The 16148-nt window shown below is 55.6% G+C and overlaps 2 protein-coding genes across 6 annotated transcripts in view; both read right to left on the reverse strand.

The window, feature by feature from the left end:
* Positions 1 to 16148, reverse strand: part of LIMK1 (LIM domain kinase 1) — a 317283-nt gene that overhangs the window by 40513 nt on the left and 260622 nt on the right. The gene's annotated exons all lie outside the window — the stretch shown is intronic.
* Positions 1 to 16148, reverse strand: part of ELN (elastin) — a 31638-nt gene that overhangs the window by 5042 nt on the left and 10448 nt on the right. For 2 of the 5 annotated variants that reach the window (XM_081131905.1, XM_081131903.1), the window contains exons 6-30: positions 14970 to 15002; positions 14376 to 14471; positions 14076 to 14132; positions 13925 to 13993; positions 13234 to 13281; positions 12245 to 12316; positions 11878 to 11907; positions 11300 to 11371; positions 10695 to 10736; positions 10224 to 10283; positions 9912 to 9959; positions 8493 to 8609; positions 8350 to 8409; positions 7662 to 7829; positions 6586 to 6639; positions 5921 to 6064; positions 5653 to 5691; positions 5178 to 5234; positions 4189 to 4245; positions 3028 to 3087; positions 2884 to 2943; positions 2222 to 2332; positions 1791 to 1829; positions 315 to 386; positions 170 to 229 (exon numbers count right to left, since the gene is read on the reverse strand). In XM_081131905.1, the coding sequence (XP_080988031.1) occupies positions 170 to 229; positions 315 to 386; positions 1791 to 1829; positions 2222 to 2332; positions 2884 to 2943; positions 3028 to 3087; positions 4189 to 4245; positions 5178 to 5234; positions 5653 to 5691; positions 5921 to 6064; positions 6586 to 6639; positions 7662 to 7829; positions 8350 to 8409; positions 8493 to 8609; positions 9912 to 9959; positions 10224 to 10283; positions 10695 to 10736; positions 11300 to 11371; positions 11878 to 11907; positions 12245 to 12316; positions 13234 to 13281; positions 13925 to 13993; positions 14076 to 14132; positions 14376 to 14471; positions 14970 to 15002 (1725 nt within the window). The remainder of the gene's footprint in view (positions 1 to 169; positions 230 to 314; positions 387 to 1790; positions 1830 to 2221; positions 2333 to 2883; positions 2944 to 3027; positions 3088 to 4188; positions 4246 to 5177; positions 5235 to 5652; positions 5692 to 5920; positions 6065 to 6585; positions 6640 to 7661; positions 7830 to 8349; positions 8410 to 8492; positions 8610 to 9911; positions 9960 to 10223; positions 10284 to 10694; positions 10737 to 11299; positions 11372 to 11877; positions 11908 to 12244; positions 12317 to 13233; positions 13282 to 13924; positions 13994 to 14075; positions 14133 to 14375; positions 14472 to 14969; positions 15003 to 16148) is intronic. The other 3 variants (XM_081131907.1, XM_081131904.1, XM_081131906.1) reach the window with 2 other exon arrangements.

The raw sequence follows: 16148 nt of genomic DNA on the forward strand, positions 1-16148 counted from the left end.
CCAGGGCCTTAGTGGATGCAATGGGGCCAGGAGGTGGACTGGGCCCTGGGGAGACAATGCCCTTGAGCGCCTTAGGGGCTGGTCAGGGAATAATGCTCCATGGTGCAAGGTCAGAGGCCCCCCAAACCCTGGGGCCTGGTGGCAGCCCCCACCTCCACACAGTGCTCACCATATTGGGCAGCTTTGGCAGCAGCCTTGGTGGCAGCAGCCAAGGCAGCAGGTCCGGCTCCTAGGGACACAGAGGGAGCTCAGGGAGCAATTCTTCATGGGTGTGTCTCCTTCCCTGCCCAGCCCATCCTGGGGTTTCGACTCACCTGCCACACCACCTGGGACACCTGCTCCACCAAGACCACCAGGCCCTCCAAGACCACCAGGCCCTCCTGCTCCTGAGGAGAGGGGCCAGAATGTCAGTTCCCCCATTTCTGAAGGACAAGGTTCTTCCTGACCCAGGGACATTAGTCAAGCAGACAGGTGGCCAAGGTCATGTGACCCAGTGGAAGGAGGACTGGACAGAAGTCCCTACCCAGACACCTGGGCCCATGTCCCTGACCAATCAGGCAAGAGCGGGCTCCTTTGAGCCTTGGCCTGCCCATCTTTTCCTCCACCCCCTGGTCTAGCACTAGAGCCACAGGTGGCCACAAGCTGCCGAGGGGGGAAGACTACTGACAGCCCTGGGTTCCAATCCTGGTTTATCCACTCATTAGGGCTGTCACCTCTCTGAGCTCCAGTGCCCCTTTAGGGAGATGATGATCCTTACCCCACTCACCCTACAGGTGTTTGGAGAGTAAAAGAGCACACCATCTGGGAACGTACTCTGGATTTTGAACTGCTGTCCAGAGCAGAGCTGCTAAGAATAGCAGCAGCATGAGTTGCACAGTTCTCAGTGCTTCTCATGGATTCGCCTGCATATTATTCATTGCAACAGGAAAGGTGGGTGCTATTATCCCCATTTTGCAGATGAGAAAATTGAGGCACAACAGAGGTTAAGCAATATATTCAAGGTCCCACAGGCAGGAAATGGCTCTGGAGCCTGTGCCCTTAAAGGTTTTGTTTCCCTGGCAATGTCTGCTAGACTCAGGCTGGCAGAACAGCCAGCAAGGAACAGGAGAAGGGCTTGTGGGTCACCAGGCCCGCCAGGGGTGGGGGCTGAGGAAGCCGGGATTTTCCGAGGTGGAAACTGGCCCCAAATGGACTGGCCGGAGCTGGTTGGTGTTTCCCTGGCAGAGGTCCCAGCCTGGCTCCCAGAAGGCCAGGAATTTAGGGGCCACAGACAGTGTGGGTCTGGCCAGCCAGGGCTGCTGAGTGCCAAGTGGAGGAGCAGGCATGTCTGCCACGTCCTCGTGGCTCGTGGCAGGCGCAGTCATGCTGACAGGGAGGTGGGCAGGGGGCCCGGGCTTCTGCTGGCTAGGAGGCAGATGCTGCCTCTCTGACAGCAACCTGGCCCCTCTGTGGCCCTAGGTCCACAAAACTCTGGGGGCCAGAAGTGCCTTAGGGACCATGGTCTTCACCAAGGTGGAAATGCCACCAGGGAGGTTAGAAATGTGGGGGCATATTTGGTTGTCCCGGGACTGGAGGCTCAATAGGCGTTTAGTGGGCAGGAGCCAGGTCTGCTAAGCTGTCATGAATGTGTCCTAGAAACTGCCTTTTTCCACCCTGACCATCCCAGCCCTGTGCTGCAGGCTCTGGGCATGGGCCCCGGCCCAGAGGGAGGGGAGATGAGTGACAGGTGCTGTCAGGAATGTTGGGGCAGCAGTGGGACCGACCATGGTGGTCGGTGTGGGGCCACTCACCATATTTGGCTGCTTTAGCTGCAGCCAGGGATCCAGGTACTGCAGAAAAAGGAAGAAGGAAAAGTGGGGTGGTCAGCAGCTGAGCTCTGTGCTGGGGGGTACTGCTTCCTCTTGGGAGTCCTCCCTGCCTTCCTTGCAGCCCAGGGGCTCCAGCTTCCTTCCCTGGATGGTGGGCTTCTTTTCCGTTTGGAGCCCTGTGACCCCTCTGATGAAGAGGCAGCGACTCTGACATCTGGCAGCCTGGGGCTTCCTTGCCGGGCCTGCCCCCGATCTGTTACCCTAGTCATCTCTGACTGCTCAGGGGAACCTAATGGGGAATTTACTATGAGCCCTCAGATGAGGTGCTGGGAGATGTGCTAGGAGGGGACAGATCTCCCTTTTCTGAGCTCAAGCTCAGGGGTCATTTCTGCCCAGCCTAGAAGGTCCCTCACCTGCACCTGCACCAACCCCAAAGCCAGGAACACCAGCACCAGGTACAAATCCGGGAACGCCAGCACCAGGTCCAAATCCAGGAACGCCAGCAGGAAGCCCAGCCGCAGCCCCTGGGAAAGATGGGCGGGGGGTGGCTACAGCAGGCAGGAAGCATGCCCCTGTGGGGGTGTCCTGCCCAGGGAGCCGAGACAGGCCCCAAGAGAAGGAGACCAAAGCCCCTTAATCCATCCTTTCTGCTGCCACCAGAATGGCCTTCCTAGAACTCCCACTGACCACCAAGTTCAGCCTCCCCCCCGCCGCCGGCATTCAGGGCTGCACACTCACTACACCACATCACTTTCCTTTCCAGCCGAACCTCCACTCTTTCCTCCGGGATGAACTCATTTAATTCTCCCAACAACCTTCTGCAGCAGATGCCATCAGCACACGAGGACAGGAAACTCAGAGGTTGCTCAGCTAGTGTGGGGCTCAGGATTCAAACCTGGGTCTCTCTTATGATAAATCTGCTTTTCCAACCCCTCTGCCTACTGCCTTGGGGACCCCCAAGTCTGCATGGTGGGCCTGAGAGCCTGTATATCATGGGGCGCAACTCCCCCTTGGGTCTTGTTGGGCTAGCCTGCGCTTGGTGGGGTGAGGAGAGAAAGCCAGGCCGGGCACTCACGGAGCTGGGCTTTGGCAGCCAGCTGAGCAGCAGATTTGCCTGCACCCGGGATCCCTGCACCTGGAAGGAGAGGAAGGGGGCATCAGGGATGTCACCCATGGAGGATTCAAAGGCTCCTCAGGCCCACTTTCTCACACAACTCACCTACAACACCGCCAGGGCCAACGCCAAAGCCAGGAGCCAGGCCAGCACCAGGGCCTAACCCTACAAGAGTGAGAAGAACGAATCCTTAACCCAGTCCCAACCAAGGAGGACAGAAGCCAATGGAAAGAACAGCAGGCTTCAGAAGGAAAGAACAGAAGGGAATCAGGAGCCTTTTCATCCCAGCCTGGCCACAGGATTGCTGTGTGGCCTTGGACCAGTTGTTTTCCCTTGATGTTCCTCATCCCTAATATGAGGCATGTGTAGGATCAGTTCTTAACCTTTAGAGGGACAAGGACCTGTTTGAAATTTCTGAGGGTGGTGGAGGCAGAGTTATGTAGTAAAGGGTGCTCTGTAAAACAGGCAGACATGGGTTCAAAGCTTAGCTCAGCTACATATAGTCATGTGACTGAGCAAGTTACTTAAGCTCTCAGAACCTCAGTTTCCACTTCTGTAAAATGGGAATGATGGTACCAACTTCATAAATTTGCTGTAAGGGTTGCCTCAGCAAATGGCAGCTTTACTAAAAAGGGGTCATTTGTCATATGTGGGTTTGGGGGTCAGTGAACCTGAAATTAAGATTTCTCTGGCCTAGATAGCCCTAAATTTTATGATCTGAATCTTTCTGCCCACGAGTCCCTAAAGCCAAGGCGTGTAGATGCCCTGGCCCAGGCCTGGTAGACAGTTGAGCTCTAAGGTGGGACTTCTGCCATTTGCTATACTCAGGAAGGTGTGGGTGCCTGGGGCTGCCAGGGTGGCCCTCAGATATATTGAGAGGAGAACCTTGTCAGGGAGCAAGAAATACTGCCATTGAGAGCAGTGGGAACCCAAAGGAGTCCATCTTGAGGTCCAGAAGGGGGGCTTGAGGTCCAGTGGGAACCTAGAGGAGTCCAGCTTGAGGTCCAGAAGGTCCAGATAGACTTGGGGCAGCAGGGATTTTGGGAAGGGTGGGGAGGTTGGTTCTGGTGGGCTCAACAGGGCCTGTCCTTGCTTTGCTTTCCTAATCAGAGACTTGGCCCACATCCCTGAAAGTGGTCAGATGGGTCAAAGGCCCACAGTGAGAATGTGAAAGCCTGAGGGGTCTGCCAGACCCTAGACCAGAGGGCATGAGAGGGCAGTGCTATAGGATAAGCACTGGGAGCAGAATTGGGGTGGGACACTTACCATATTGGGCAGCTTTGGCAGCAGCTGCAGCGGCTGCAGCTGCTGGGGTCCCAGCTCCTGGAGAGGTGAAGAGAGGAGGTTGGGGAGGGGTCCCCTGCACCCATCCTCACTCTCCCCACCCGCACTGTGGAAAGACCTCCCGGAGTCCACCTCTAGGGAACTATCCCCTCTCCCAGAAGACCCTCTCTGCGCTGCCTCCTCACTCTGTAGACAGAGAGGGAAGCACACAGAGCCCAGCCCGAGGCAGGCTGCCTGGGTTCCAGGCCTGCTCTGAGGAGGCCCACTAGCTGCCCTGGGCACGTCCCTTCCCTGAAAGCAGCTCAGAGACTGACGGTCTAGCTCGGACTATGGTGGTGGGAGCCCAAAGCTGTGATTGGCAGAGGCCTAGATCGTCTCCAAGCCTCTGTCTAAAAGATTTGTGAAGCTTTCTGCTAAAGGTGATATTAATTTTAAAAAATCTTAATTGTGCCTATATTGGAGGAAATGTCTCATTTGGAGGGAAACTCTAAAGGGGAATTTTCTCCCAGAAAGAAGGAATATAGGAGAGAAATCTTCTGGTGGGAAAAAACAACCAAGGAAGGTTGTAACTTAATCTGATTATGACACTTAATTTCTTCCCTTTGGCCTCTGACTGGTAGAAGAGAAAGAGTTCAGGGGCACCAAAGGGTGGCACAGGCCCTTCCACCTGATCAGAACCAGAGAGGGCCCTAAAGTAAATGAGGCCACCCAATCCTTACAGAGCAGAGCTCCGCCAACCAGCTGGCTGACATCAGATGTCCTGAGCATCCCTGAGGGAGGGAATTGCCAGGTTCATTCATCAGACTGGAATCCCATAGCCTTTCCTCCAAACTCGGGGACATTGCTTTCCCTTCTCCCCATCTCTGGGCTTAGTCTTGTCATCTATAAAATGGTGCACTGGCCTGGGTCAACTCCAGGGCCCCTTCCATGAGACAAACTGAACCCATCTCTGAGTTGGAGACACAGCTCACCTGGCACCCCTCCAGCGCCTGGCACACCTGGCACCAGCCCTCCTGCTGCTCCAGCACCTAGAGGAGTAAAGAGCATCCGACTCTGCCCCTCGAAGCTCCTCCTCCGAGGGAGCAGAGGGCGGAGGTGGGATGGGGAACAGAATGGCTGCTGAAAGTGAGCACCTTCAACTTGCTGGTTTGGGGTGGGGTGATAAGCTGGGCACCAATCATCTTAATGCTGGGCAATTGAAAAGGGCAGGGAAATTCAGTGCGGCTTTGGGAGATGGGGCCAGAGGCTTCAGATCTTGGCCCAGGCTGTTTCAGCCCTGGAGGCCTGAGTGTGAACTTGCTCTGTCCTCATGCTTGACAGTTGCTCAGAGCTCAGAGCCTGGGCCCCAGGGCAGAGCAAGGTGGGGGTGGAGAGAAGGGGAGGGCACTGCCCAGGAGGTAAGGTCACTGCTGTGGGCTTGGGAGCAGGCAGGGTGGGGGCACTTACCGTACTTAGCTGCCTTGGCGGCGGCTGCCTGGGCTGCAGCTACAAGGAAATGAGAAAGAGAGAGACCCTCAGAAACCTTGCTGGACCTCAGTGGAGCGGTGCTTACTGCTCTCCTGCCCCAAAGGCACTGCAGGCCCTCCCTACATGCTCCTTAGCTCCTTCCTGAGCACACTGAAGTCCAGTCAACACTCCCCCACACCCCTAGAGCTCTACAGAAGAGAAGCCCCCATGCCTTCTCCCTATTTCCCCAGATGGAACTAGGGCTCACGGGAAATGCCAGCTCCAGGGACAGCTCCAGGGACAGCTCCAGGGATGCCTCCAACTCCAGCTCCAATACCACCAAACCTCGGAAAGCCCGCAGCACCAACCCCATAAGTGGGAATGCCTCCAACTCCCACTCCAGCTCCACCCCCTGCAGAGGGACAAGAATTAGTTTGAAAAGGATCTCGGTGAGAGAGGCTGGGAGGGCCCTGGTAGATGCTAGTGGACTGGGGAAGTAGGTACAAGCCTCCCCCAAGCCTGGTCCTCAAAGGACAGGAAACCATAGAATGCCTGGGCCCCCACAAACCTTTTCCAGGAACCCTTTATTGAAACCCTCCCTCAGCATTTCCCCAGCCCCTCTCTTCTCTGATTGGGATAGGGCTCATTTGTTGGTTATAGAGAGAAAGCGGGGAGGTCCCATTTCCCCAGCCAGGCTTGGGCTCCTCTGAGAGGGGCCCTGGCTGGGGCTGGGAGGGCCAGGGACACTGTCCCCACTGGGAATGCCATATGAGGGCTCTCCCATCACTCAGCCCTGTGTCCTCATGATGGGAGACCACTGGGGGAGACAGGCCCAAGTTCCCTGCTGGGCCAGTGACTTGCTGTATAACCCTGGGCAAGTCATTCCCCTTCTTTGGCCAGAACAGGGTCAGGCAGAACTATCAGCACACTCACCATATTTGGCTGCTTTGGCGGCTGCTTTAGCAGCTGCAGCTGGTGACACAGCCCCTAGAGAGACCAAGGGTACACAAACGATCAGGAGAGAATGGAGGAAAGATGCTCAATATATATCCTGCTGTCCAGTCTATCTCCGTTCTATTGAGTCAGCCCAATGGATGTCTAGTCATCTATTCACCCACTCACATCTCCATCTAGTCATCTGTGTACTTAACCACCCATTCATCTACCCACTTACCTACCCATGTGTCTTTCCATTTGTCTGTCTATCCTTAGACTTTAATCCAACCACTCAACCACTTATCTCTCTGCCCATCCATGCACCCATCTACCCATCCATTTATTCGCTCATCTACCCATTCATCTATCTATCCAACCATCCACTTTGCATTTGCCTCCTACCCACCCATCTATTCATCTGCTCATCCAACCATCCACCATCCATCCATTCTTTCTTCCATCCATCCATCCATCCATCCATCCATCCATCCATCCATCCACCCACCATTCTAACCACTTATCTAGTCTCTCACCTGCTTTTCCATCTACCCACTCATCTCTCCATCCACAATTTTACCCATGTATCTATTCATTCATGTATTCATCCATCCTTGTATCTGTCCATTCATCCTCTTATCCATCAACTTCTCTACTCATCCACAGACAATTCACCCACATACCTAGCTGTCCATCTGTCCATCTATCCATCCATTCATCCATTTATCCACCCACCCACCCCACCCATCTACCATTTACTGAGCATCTGTCTATTCTGCTAAGGGCTGGGAACATAGAGGTGAAAAAGACATGGTTCTTTCCCCCAGGAGCACACTGACAGCCAGAAGGTGAGTTGGAGAAGATGATGTTGGCAATAACTAGTTAGGAGGTTGTTATAGCCCAAGGGAGAGAAGATGATTCATAGCCAAGGGTATGGGAGAAGAGGACAGATGAGTGAAGTGTTAGTGAGAATCCAAAAGCCTTGGCAATATTGTCAATATTTCTCTTTTACACATGCGCACACACACACACACACACACACACAGAGCCAAGCACACTTGGTCTGTCCACAACACCTGGGACTCCAACGCCTGGGACTCCAACGCCTGGGACTCCAACGCCTGGGATTCCAACGCCAGGGACTCCAACGCCAGGGACTCCAACTCCTGGGATCCCAACACCAGGGACTCCAACACCAGGGACTCCAACTCCTGGGCCACCAGGCACCAAGCCTCCAGCAGCTCCTGTGGAAAGAAAGGATTGTTCTGGCCTAAATCCTGTGGGAACCTTAGAGGGCCTCCAAGGGCATGGTTCTGAGGAGCTTTTGGAGTAGCAGGTCCTGAGTACAGGATCCCAGATGGGCTGGCATTGCCTACAGAGCTCTAAGGATTTTGGTCTATGGATAGGAAGAATATGGTCTATGTCTAAAGCAAATTCAGAACATACCACTAGCACCCAGGCAGTTGGTACAGTAGCTATGGATTGGCCTGGGGAGTAGGGTGAGAGGAGCCAGGTGCTCTACAGTTGGCCCCCCCTTCTCCTTCTGCTGGGCCAATCAGTGAAGAACAACAGAGAGGACCAGGCAGAGTGGCCAGAATGGGCAGAGTCATGTTTGGAGAGGTGGAAGGGAGGTTTCCATAGATGGATGAAGGGCAAGTCCATCCAGCCTTAGAGGATTGGGGGCTCCTTGCAGAGGCCTGGGCAGGCTCCAATGGTCTTAGGGCAGGCTGGAGTCCCAGGCCTGCCTCCCCTGGGGGCACTCACCATATTTAGCGGCCTTAGCAGCAGCCTTTGCAGCAGCAGCAGCAGCTGGAGTTCCGGCCCCTGGAGAAAGAGCCACAGAGAGTGAGGTCTCTCCCGGTGGCCTTCTCCAGGACACCCTCACCCCTTGCTGGAACAGACACTACCTGCAATGCCTCCAATCCCAGGAATGCCTCCAATCCCAGGAATGCCTCCAATCCCAGGAATGCCTCCAATCCCAGGAATGCCACCAACACCAGGGAGAACTCCAGCTCCCCCAGCACCTGCGGGGATGGGGACAGTGAACAGTGAAGATGTAGCTCCCAGAGCCCCTCCTGAAACTGGGAAGGAAGGATACTTGGATGTTGGCATTTTAACTAGCACAATGTCCTCTGGGAATGAGGCCCAGGCATCTCTGGCTGGGCCTGCTTGAGAAGGCCCCCACCCCACTGTTCATTGACTCACCCCCAAAGTGTCCATTTCAACACACTCATTAAGGGACTTGTATGTTTTCAGACAAATCCCATTCTAATCACTGCCACATACTGAGAAACCACAAGCGGCCGCTCCCCGGGCCAGAGGGGCCCCTGTAGGAATGTTCAAGGCTTCCTCTCCCTGTGTTCCGAAGACTGGGCCAAGTTTGTAATCCAAGCGCCTGGCTGCCTGGCTCTGGCAGCCCCTCGCCGCCCTGATCTCCTGCTCCCACATTCCACCCTTAGGGGCCTAGAGGGAGGGCCTGTGGGGCCTCCTAAGGGCAGGCCTCTAGTTCAGTGCTTCCCTCCACATTTTTGGCCCCTCAGCTGGTGGGCAGATGTTTTTTTGCCCCACCATGGCTACAGGAAGGGCTCCCCTGGCACAAGGGATGAAGGTGAGGACTTTAGCCCCAGTGATCTGACTCTGAACTGGGACTACCTGGGACAGGGGTTCAGATGTTCACTCTGCTCACTGCATGGGCACAGGGAAGACCATGCCATGTGTGCCAGCCAAGGGATCATGAGCTTGAGGAGCCAGTTAAAAATTTTATAGTACGCACTAAATTGATTCTAAACTATTAAAAATTTTAAATGCTCATATAGGTTCCACCAAAAATGATCATTTTAACCACCATAGTACCCATTCCCTCTGCACAGGCTCCTTCTTCCTGTTTTAACCACATGGCAAACTCCACTTATATTTTAAGGCCTCAATCAAATGTCATTTTCTCTGAGAAGCCTTCCTGATTTTCTTCCCTCAGTGGAAATAATATTTCCCTCTCCTCGACTCCCACAATAGTACCTACAGTCTCCAGCAGAGCTCTATCTGTCCCTGGTCTCTCTCTAAAATGGAGGGAGGGATAATTAGATGGGTGAGTGGATGGATGGATGGATGGATGGATGGATGGATGGATGGATGGATGGATGGGAAAGGGATGGAGGGAAGAATGAATGGATGGATGGATGGATGGAAGGAGGAATGGGTGGTGTTGAAAATGTTGGACAAAGCTGGATAGGCTGCCTTGGTTAACAGTGAAGCAGGCTCTCAGTGGTAACAGGGATGGAGAGATTGGGGGGCTGGGGCTAGGAGCTAGGAACTCCAGAGATACTCACCATACTTGGCTGCTTTAGCTGCTGCTGCTGCAGCCTGGGGGCCAACCCCTGGGGGAGGGAAAGGGGAGAGACTGAAAACTGTGACCCTGAATCTCCAGAGCCTTCCTGTTCCATGTTGGCATAAGTGGGGGGCTTCATAGCCAACAGAGGCTGATAGAGCTGTGCCACCCAGAATCCTTCTCCAGGCTCAGACTGGGGTCTGAATGCAGGGTTGGCTGGCCTGATTTCTGGAGAGATCTTGCCAGCCCCAGAGCCCTGGAACCTGCGTGATCAGTGCCCCTTTGGCTGGCAGGGAGGTGAGGCTTTTCTTACCTGTCCCCGTTGGGTACCCAGCCTTGGCCCCAGCACCAGCCACTCCTCCAGGCCCATAGCCTGTAAAACAAAGAAGCTGAGTGGGTATCCATGCAGATCTCACCACAGCTGCCCCCTGCCCTGTCCTTCAGGGGCTAGGCTGCCCAGAGTCTCCACCCTGTCACCCCTAGACAGAGTTACAACAAATTCAAATATGTGTGTGTATGGGGGGGGGTTTACTCCCATTGTGCAGATGACAACACTGAGACTCAGGGAGGAAGTTGGTTCTCCCAAGCACGAGGGCCAGGATTGAGAACCAAGCTGCCTAAGTCCAAGTTCCATGTTCCTTCCTTAGGGTGTTCCCTTTCCAAAACTCCATCCTGCCCCCAGCTGGGTGCTCTCCTAGCCCAGGGCTGGGGCTGCAGCTCCTTTGCTAGGAGGCTGCATCTGGAAAGAGCCGGAAGCCCACCAGTCTAGGAGGGCCTTACTCACCATAGGGCAGTTTCCCAGTGCTATAGGGCAGTCCATAGCCACCTGAGGAGAGGGTAGGGTGGGCTCAGGCACTGCCCCACGGCAGCCCCTACTTGCCTTGCTGGGCTCCTACTACCTTGGCAGACAGATCTATTCCCACAAGTGCTGAGGCCTGAGACCCTCCTGAGAGTCATGAGCAGCTCACAGAGACTATCAGGGGAGCAGAGGCCCTTGGTGGAAGAGGGAGCTGGGGCACCGATAGGTCCGTAGAGTTTGAGTAGCTTCCTTACTCCCCTTCCCAACAAGAAACAGCTTGTTGTGTGATGTCAGAGGGGTCTTTCCAATGAAACGTGTTTCTTACCATCAACACAAATGGTTTCCTATCAGGGCTGTGGGTCTCTGTGCCTGTGCACGTACATGTATGTGCTCAGATGTGCATGTGGGTGAGGCTAACACCTGCAGGGTGGCTTCCTTGCACTTTCCTTTGCTGGCAACCAGAAGTGGGATTCAGTTTCCTAACACCCCCCACAAGAGACACCAGTGGCCAAAACAAGTGCCCCTCACAAGCTGCCTCCTCAGCAGTGAGACCCAGTGAGAAGTGCCTCTGGAATCCTCCTCTGACTTACCTGGCAGCTTGGGTGCCTTGATGGGGTACCCCAGTGGGACTCCAGGCTGCTGACCCCCAAAAGGTCCAACTCCTGTGGGAAACAAGGAGAGCAAAATCAGATCCTAGCAACTTGGGCCAGCAGTTCCTGCTGAGCTCCCAGCCTCACTCTCCACTTTCTGCTCAGATAGGAGCCCCACTACATCCAGAAACCATCCTGCCTGAGGGCATTCCTACCTGCTGTCACCAGTCAGCTGGGCCATTTCCTGCAAAAAGCTACAGAACTGGCTCCCTACTGGGGCTTGGATCACAGCTGGGACCTGCAGCCCTTGCAGCATTTGGCACAGACTGGTAGGTTTTCTGGGCTTGTATGGGCTGCTACACATAAGGGGTTGGGACTGGGGAAGCAGACCTGTGACCGATGCCACTTTGTGCTGAGCCAGTCCAAGGCCTGAAGCAGTAGGCATGAGGGAAATTGGACAGGCCTGATGGGATTCTGAATGCCCAGCCCGTTCCAGGGCAAGAGCCCCTGCCTGGCTGGACACCCTGCTGGCCTGCCCTCCCCCTCCCCCTCCCCCAGGGATTCTTGCTTTGTCTCACCTGGGATTCCAGCAAAAGCTCCGCCTCCACCTGCAATGACAAGGAATCATCACTGTAGTCCTTCCACCGTGGGCACAGGGCACAAAGGCACCAATGGCTGGTGCTGGGCAGCACAGAGGGGTGGGATGGCCCAAGTAGTGACCAGTTCTGCACAGAGCTCCTGGTTTATGCTGCCCTCACACACACTTGGGATTTCTGAGAGGTGTTCTGTCCATCTTGGCCAGCTACACCAAGGCTGGAGTACAAGGGTTGCCCACCCAGAGGGCCCTGAGACCAAGGTCTCCAGCCCCACTCCCACTCCCCTCAATAGGGGCCTGAGGGTGGGTACAGAGTCCCACCATGGGTCCCCAGCCCACTGGTCACATACCTGGGGCCTTGGCCTTGACTCCTGTTCCAGTGGGAACCCCCGGGAGCACCCCCACACCTGGGAACCGAGCTCCTGTAGGGGAGAAAAGGGGGGCTGGCAGTGAGAGTGGGAAGGCAGGCCTCAAAGGCCCAGCCTGGCACCCATTCCACCCCTGGGTCACACAGTTGACCTCCTTCTGCACTGACCTTCAGTGACAGACATAGCTCTTGTGGGGTAGGGGCTGTTTGGTGGTGACTTTTCTTCCCTGTCTGACTCAGAAGATCTGAATTTTAATCCCATTTCCTAGCTATGTGACCTTGTGCCTCAGTTGGCCTTGTTTCTGAGCTGGAATGAATTTCCAGCTGCTCTGTCCACCATTACCAGAGAAGGCAGACAGTAAAAGCTGGCATGGGAAGCCTGTGCCCTGTCGGGGCCTCGCTGGACACGCATTCACAACCAAGCACACACAGCCATCTGCTGGGGCTGGGAAGTCCACACTGTCTGGCCCTCCCACCTCTCCTGTCTCTCCTGGGACTGGGCCACCTTGGCCAGAGGGACAAGGGAGGGACACTGTCAGCAAATCTCACAGAGCAGCCCAAGTCTGGGCTTTTGGGGGAATTCAGGAGGTCACATGTTGGTTGGGGTGGCCAGGCTCTGGCAGGGAGAGGAGGGTGAGAGGGCAGCTCTGAGGGTCTCCTGCAGGGCGGATGCTCTGGGCGGGTTCCCTGGTGACTCATGGCTTTTGGGAATCAGCTGGTTATACTGGAGACTTAATGTGTCCTCAGGGGCCCACCTCAGGCTATGACAATGATTTAGGTCTGAGCCTGGGGTCAGGGCTTGAGAGAGGAAAGATGACAGGAGCCCAGTGTCCCTGAGCCTGAGCTTTGATGCTTAAGGACCCAACCAAGGCTTCCAGTGGCCTCGGCTTGCAGGGAGGTAAAGGGTCACCAAGGGGGCTGCCAGGAGATGATCTCCTTGCTATAGGGTCCCCTTCTCCTCTCTGACTTTACCTGTGCCTGGGAGCACTCCACCTGGGTATACACCTGGTAGACCCACACCTGTGGCCAAAAGAAGGAGCCATGAGCAGCAACCCAGCCTCCAAGCACCCCTCCCTGGCCCTTCCATCCACTGCTCCAGGGCTCATGAACCAGCCACCCCAGTGCCCGGCAGGGGCAGCCAGGGACACATGTGTGGTGGCCGCCTTCCTCCCATGAGTTTCAGAAGTCATCTGCAAACCCTTCTGTGCGTGGATTTATCTTGTCTCCTGGAGCCTGTTTACATGGCCGGCCCAGCCCACCTCGGGGCTAACAGCTTCCAGATGTTCCCTCCCTGCTGTGTGGACTCAGGCAGGCTTTTGTTTAACCTGAAGTCACTTCCTCAAGGGCTTGGTGCAGAGGAATGAGCACCAGATGGGGAGTCAAGGCTCCTCTGGCCACCCTGGCTCTGCTGTAACCACCAAGGGCCCTCTGCACTGACTCTCCTTTCTGAGCTTCAGTGTCCCCATCTGTTACCCGAACGTCTGCCACAGAGCCTATCTCTGAGGTCTCTTTTTGTTCCAAGGTCCTAGAAGAATGGCCCAGAAGGTAGGCTGGGGTACCTCTCCCCTGCTTCAGCCAAGCACCATCTTTCCTGCCGGTATGGGAGCAGAAGCCTCAGCCCCTCCCTGGCCCTGTTGTCCAGCCCCAGGGACTCCACACTGACCCGGCACTTTTCCAGGCTTTGCTCCAGCTCCGACTCCGACTCCGACTCCCGCTCCAGGCACCACTGCACCTGGAATGGAAGGGACAGCATCAGAGTGGGTGTCACCAGGCCTTCAGCCTTCACCTAGACAACTCAGGGCTAGCCACCATACCTGTAGACACTCCTAAGCCACCAACACCAAGTCCACCGACACCACCAAGTCCAGCACCTACAGAGCCAGAAGAGGGAGAGGCTGGGAATCATGCAAGGAGCAGTGGGAGTCAGGGAGGACCTGGGTGCATGTGGAGAGCCCAGATCCTGACACCACCTCACTTGAAGACTGGTTGCCTCCCTGAGCCCCAGTAGATTGGATATGAGGATCCTGCCTGCCTCCCAGGAAATGTTCTTTGCAAAATGTAGAGTCCACAGAGGTGGGAAGGTCTTACAGCATGTCCCAAACAGTCACACTCACCAGCTTTGGCGGCAGCTTTATAGGCTGCGGCAGCACCAGCCGCTCCACCAGGCGCTAGAGCCCCCGGGAAAGCGCCCCCGGGAAAGGCCCCGAGCCCTGTGGAGGGAAGGATGAGGTAAGGTCCTGAGCCCACCCAGCCCTGCACAGGAGGCACATTTGAGGTGGCTCTTTTACTCTCTGCAGGACTTCCAAGCCAAGCTGCGGCCTCTGCCCCCAGCACCAGGATCAGTGTTGGAGAGCAATATGTGCCAGATGGTTCTGCTCAGCCTGACAAAAAACTGCAGGGATCTTTTGGGGTCAGATTTCCACACTCCCTCCTCCAGGAAGCCTTCCTGAAGTCCTGCTGAGTTGAGCAATTCCTCTGGGCTCCATTGGCCCCTGCAGCCTCTCCCTACCAGCTCTTAGTACTGTGTTATAATAACACCCAGGATGCAACGGTGACTTCCTTGTGTCCTGGGTAGCTTCTTGGGGGAAGTGGTCTCAGCATCACTCCCACACCAGTGCCCAGGACTGGTCTGGCCCACATACCAGACAGATGACCTGGGCTTGGCTCTGGCCCCTAGATGGGCATCTTGATTGGGTGTCAACACTAACCTGCCCCAGGGCCACCTCCGATCCCTCCAGGACCTGCAGGGAGAAGGAGACAGAGCCAGGTGAGGAGAGGAGAGATTGATGTGTAGGCATCATTCCTGGGTCCCGGGTAGGAAGGGTCTCATGAGGGGCAGGCAGGACCTAGACAGTTCTGTGGTCAGTGTATAGCCACTCGGGCTCCTAAGCTGGACTTAAGCCTTTGGTACTCAGGGGCTGATCCTGATAAAACAGTAGCTACCATTTAGCAACCAGCTGCTATGTACCATGTAGGTGTAATTGCATTGACTGCCCCCCGCCATTCCCCTTATAATGCCCCTAAGCCAGGCCTTACTTCCCCTAAAAGGCCTGCCAGCTAATGGGGGACTCAGCAGGGCTTTCTGTGAGCATGGAAGCCGAATTGAGTCTGCCAGCAAGACCTCACCCAGGTCAGGCCCTGCCCTGCTCTCACATTAGCTCCCACCCCAGACCTCTCTTTTGCTTCCTTGCAGGTGTATCCTGGCTCAGCCCATCCCCTCTCCCTTTTATCTGGAGACCCTTCTGTCCCCCACCATCTGTCTATCTGTCCATCCAGCCTGTCTGCAGTCCAGGAGCCTCCTCAATTTCAGACGGATGCTAAAATGTTTATGAGAAGTCAAATGTGTCCCTCTGGCTCTCTCCTTTGCACATCTGGGCCCAATCGCTCCTTCTCCCCCTCCAGGAGACATTCCATGGCTTTGGCCAGGACTGATGGGCAATCAGGTTGGAGTTCACAAGCGTGCCGGGTTTGTTTCCAATTATGTGAGAATCTCTCCTGCAAGCGCCAGTCGTGGCTGCCAGGGTCCTGAGCCCAGGGAAGCCCTCTCTTGGGACTGACCCCAAACATAGGGGACTGCCAAGCCCTGGAGGGTCTACCTGGCTTTCACTGGGTGTGGTTCACCCCCCACACGCCTATTTCCTACTTGTGTGAGTTGGCCCCTTCTGAAACTCAGCCAGCCCCTCTGTAAGAGGGGTCACTGACTCTGGCTAGTCTCCCTTCCAGGCACGCATGCTGTGGGTGAGGCCCGGCCTCGGGCGTGTGGAGTTCACTTCCCAGCACTGTGGTCCCTGCCCCTCCCCAGCTCTGTCAGGGGCTCCTTTCAAGCCAGGCCTGTTTCCTGAGCTCCAGCGGGGCAGGGGACACGCTAGCTGGGATCTTTCCTGACC

Source organism: Miniopterus schreibersii (genome assembly GCF_964146895.1).
Source record: "Miniopterus schreibersii genome assembly, chromosome: 3".
NCBI lineage: Eukaryota > Metazoa > Chordata > Mammalia > Chiroptera > Miniopteridae > Miniopterus > Miniopterus schreibersii.